A 4367-nucleotide genomic window follows, 5' to 3' on the forward strand; every position below is an offset into this window, starting at 1 on the left:
GGGCATGGGGGAGCTGGAGCCCCTCCAGGCGTGGGCATGGGGGAGCCGGAGCCCCTCCAGCTGGGGGCATGGGGGAGCTGGAGCCCCTCCAGGTGTGGGCATGGGGTGGAAGCCGGTGCCACAGCCCCACCGCCAGCCCTGTCCCCCCCACCGCGCAGACCCCCCCCGGAGCCTCTCTGTCCACACCTTCCTGGAGAACCGCAGCGGGCGGGTGGGCATCGTGGCGTGCACCGCCGACAGCCCCCGGCTCCGCGTCTTCGCCTCCTACAACGCCCTGCGCCTGGAGATCCGGGACCTGGGGCCGGAGGACGCGGCCGAGTACACGTGCGTGGCCGGCAACGCCGCCGGCAACGCCACGGCCAGCTCCCACTTCGACGTTCGCAGTGAGTAACGCCRCGGTGGCCGGCGGCGCGGAGCCGGCCGGAGCGGGAGGGGATCCCTTTGCGAGGAGTAAATTCAGCAGAAAAGGTGATTCTGGAGCAGGGAGGGAGGTGGTGGAGTTGTTACTGCCAAAGCACTGAGTTTTGCTTCTTTTAGAAGGAGCTATTTCCTTCCAAAGAGTTTTTTCTCTTGAAGGCTGCTTTTTAAGAGCTAAAAAGGGGGGGGGGAAAGACCCCCAAACCCCCCATAGAAGCAGCAAACTGAGTCGAACGTTGCACTGGCCCAAAACACGAGGAGGAATCGGTGCTCCAGGAGGCAGGGCAGGGACAGGCCGCGGGTCCGGAGCGGGGTGCCCCAGGCACGTGCCAGCCGGCGCAACCCTCCGCCCCCCCGCTCTGCCCGCAGYGCTCTCCCACCTCCTGGCGTTCACCGTCCTGGCGGGGCTGCTCGCCGCYCTCCTCGGCGCCGCCGCGGTGGCCTTCGCGGCTGTGAGGCTGTGGCCCAGGTGAGGTTGCTTTGGCCTCGTCCCGGGATGGGACGGGACAGGACGAGGCGGGGGGTGCGCAGGGGGCAGCGTTGGCCGTGGGTCCGCAGCGGGGAGCGTGGTGGGCTGGCTGAGCCTCTCCTGCGGCAGCAGCCACGTAGCAGAAGGTTGCCCCGTGGTGGGTACCACATCTAGCTGGGCTTTCCTCTGCACCTYGGACACCCACGCTCCTCTTTCGCTCCCTCTCCTCCTGCCCAGGATGAGGAAGTTCTGGGGCCTGCCAGGTGCCGAGGACACCTTTGAACTGAGCAGTAAACAGGAGCAGGTGCAGGTAGGACCCRCAGTGGGGTGCTGGGACCCCTTTCCTGGGCTCTGGGAGGATCCCTGCAGGGAGGTGTTGGGCTCCAGTGTGCTGGAGAGCAGGCAGAAAGCATGAGACCGCTTCTGGGAAGGGCCTGGTCATGCAGCCTCCCAGACCCTTCCCMTGGCTTGCTGCTCCCAGAAGCTTTCTGCACCATGCCCTTGTCTTTTTCCCCATCCTTCTTCACATCCTCTCCCAGTCTTCCACCYATTTTGAAGTCTCGTGAACTTCCCCTGTTTCCCAGGCTGACCACTGCCCATGAAGCACCATGTTGGGCAATGGCTGGAGAAGGATTTTTCTGGGGCTGCTGGGAACAACAGTGACCAAAGTCCCCAAGAGCTTTCAAGTGTTGCTCTGGCACAGTTTGGTGGGAGGAYGTAGGCCCAGCCCCTGAAGGTATCTGGATGCTCAAGTCTGGACAGGGGTTAAGGAAGCCAAATTACATCTGCTGGCTGAATCAGGGCATATGGACAGGCTGGGATGTGACCCAGCCTGGGCTCAGTCTTAGCCTGTGTTAGGTGCTGCCACCCTAGCTGTGGCTCTCGTTCCTAGAGCTGGGAAAGGGCAGGAGAGGGAGGCAGGCCCTCATGAGAATCTGAGTTACCCCCTGAAGGCTACTCCCAGAGGGGTTCAAAGAGCACATGGATGTTGGCCCATCTCTAGATGTTCTTGGTGCTAGTTGTGGTTCCCTGGACCTCAAGGCTTTGCCAGGGAAAGGGTTGCCCAGCTGGTGCTGAACCCACAGGTTCCTTTTCCAGGTGGATGAAGCCTCTTAAACTGGTGGCTCTTTGGCCCAGGAGCAGCTGTAGCAGCTTGTGCTGGAACTGCACAGACCCTCCTTGCCTGGCTGGATCCAGGCCAACGATGCAAATTCCCAGCCCTGTGGACTGAGCTGTCGGGGAGAATACTCACCTGTGGCCTGAGCTGGCAGTCACCGGCCTTGGGATAACCCAGCTCCAACTCCATCTTCCCTGCAAGCCCTTGCCTTCTCAGTCCATCCTCTCCTCCCCCTTCTGCCTCTCTCCTGTCCCTTTCCCCACCATGGATGTTGTTCTCACTCCGGGCATGGTCTCCTGTGCTCGTGACAGTGCATGGTGCACCATGTGTGCCAGGCACAGGAAAGCTGTGATTGCTCAGGGCCCCTCTCTGGCTGCAAAACCCCAGAGGAATATTTCTGGGGTGGTGGCAAGAGCCTGGCATCAGCGTCTTCAACTGCAGCGCTCTTTGGCCCAGACCACTGCAGCAGGGTGCTGCCCAGTTGTGAYGCCACATGGTCTCCAGGTAGCAGGGCCTCCCCATGTGCTACTCATCTGCCTGGAAATAAAACAGAGAGCAATGAGAGCCTGTGTCTATTCAGAGGAGCTTGGAAAGAGGTTTAGTGCCCAGCAATAGCCAACCTCAGAAGGGGTCAGAATTATTCCCTGGGCTCACCTGGGATCCTATCYAACCTTCTGCTTCAGCCTGCTGGTGGGAGATCAGCAAGGGATCAGCCTGGCTCCTGAAAGAGAGGGAACCCCCCTCTTCATCACACATTCCTCCAGTGCTATCCAACTGGCTTTGAGCCCTCAAACWCCCCATATGCTCCAGCCCTGGGTATGTAGCTTGTTTCATACTGGAAAAAATAAGATTTATGGGCCATGGGACAACTCCCACACTACTGCAGACTCTTGGCTCTAAAGCTCTTGCATATGATGACGTGCAATATCCAGAAGGGCTCCTCATGTTGCTTTGGGAGGCGATGGAGAGCCCAGTGGGAAGCTCGCAGCTTCGGGGCTGAGCGAGGCCGATTCCCGCGGGGACTCTCCTGTGCCAGCCTTTGCTCGCTTCCCCCACTCTGTTCTCAACAGTGTCCTTGAAAGCCAGTCTGCGGCCACCCTGGAGCAACTGGCAATCACTTGGTCTGCAGATGTGACTCAAGACACACGTTCGCTGCTTGCTGTGGAAGGTCTGGGATGTGGTGCCTGGAGACAGTTCCACTGCCACAGCAACCTGTTTTCTTGGCATCTGTCTTTGCAGCCTGTTGAGCACAGGGCCAGAGATGTTAAACAGGCCAAAAGCRCCCCCCACCGTGGTCCATGTCCTGGAGCTTGTAGCTGGAGGCTGTTTCAGCTCTGAGCTCCCAGGTGTGGAGGGTTCCCTGGCCTGGATGGGTTGCAGCTGGGCAGGCTGGGGCAGAGCTGGGCAGGCTGCAGGCCCTGCAGCAGAAGCGCCGGGCTCCTCCTGAGCACATGCTAAATGCTCTGAGACAGCTCTTCCCCTGGCCCTGCTCTCCTCCAGCTCCTCTTCTTCTGCCAGCGCCTGAGCGTGGCTCTGGGGAGATCCCTGCAAGGGCTGCACCCTCCTCGCCCGCGCATCCCGGCTCCCTGGCTGCCGGGAGGGGGTAGGTGTCCCCTTGGCACTGGGTGCTGACCCCCTTCCCAGCCCGCGGGCCCCCGCGCCCTCCCTCTGCCCGCCCGCCGCCGTTAGATGTCACYCTGCGGCCGTCGCGCGCGCGGCGCCGCGGGCCCGAGCTCCGCCGTGCCTGCCTGCAGCGCCGGAGCTTTCCGAGCGCAGCTCAGGCTCTCCGCGGTGATGCTTTGCTCACGTGGACTCCTAATCCTGCATTATCCTGCTGTTTTGCTTTTCTTGTTTGCTTGCYGGAATAACGGGCTGCAATTTGGGGTGGGGGCGGTATATGAAAGGAGAGACCTCCTTTATATGCCCAGTTGCCTCTCCATCCACTCCCAGTGGTGTTAGCACCTTCCAGCAGCCCACCCTCCTTCGGGTGCTCGGTGGTGTCACCTAGGACGAAGCCCAGGCCTAGGGATGTGCTGCCACGTGCTCAGGTGGGGCGATGGGACTCGCCGCCTGGACAGATGGGCAGATGGACTCGTGTGAGGGCGGTCGGCAGGCCCAAGGGAGCAGTTTTTCCCCCCTGCCCATCCCTCAGGAGGCCATTTCTGGTGCSCAGTATTGGGGTCCCAGTGCGAAAGAAATGGCAACAAAATGGAGCAAGGCCAGTGGAGCCCCCCCGAGATGGTCGGGGCTGGGAGAGCTAGAACTGTGCAGCCAGGGGGACGGGAAGGGACAGGGGGTCTTGCTGCYGCCTGCAACTGAGTAGAGGTGGGTTATGGGGAGATAGAGCCACATTCCTCTAGGAAA

At 61.3% G+C, this 4367-nt stretch overlaps 1 protein-coding gene across 1 annotated transcript in view; it reads left to right on the forward strand.

Moving 5' to 3' along the window:
• SIGLEC1 (sialic acid binding Ig like lectin 1) overlaps positions 1-2555 on the forward strand; it is a 17977-nt gene extending 15422 nt beyond the window's left edge. The window contains 4 exon segments of the mRNA XM_085319176.1: positions 159-383; positions 787-886; positions 1124-1196; positions 1985-2555. Coding sequence (XP_085175302.1) covers positions 159-383; positions 787-886; positions 1124-1196; positions 1985-2002 — 416 coding nt within the window. The 3' untranslated portion in view covers positions 2003-2555.
• The last annotated feature ends 1812 nt before the right edge of the window (positions 2556-4367 follow it).

This window comes from Rhea americana, unplaced genomic scaffold (genome assembly GCF_003343005.1).
Source record: "Rhea americana isolate MKP2758 unplaced genomic scaffold, rheAme1 scaffold_573, whole genome shotgun sequence".
NCBI lineage: Eukaryota > Metazoa > Chordata > Aves > Rheiformes > Rheidae > Rhea > Rhea americana.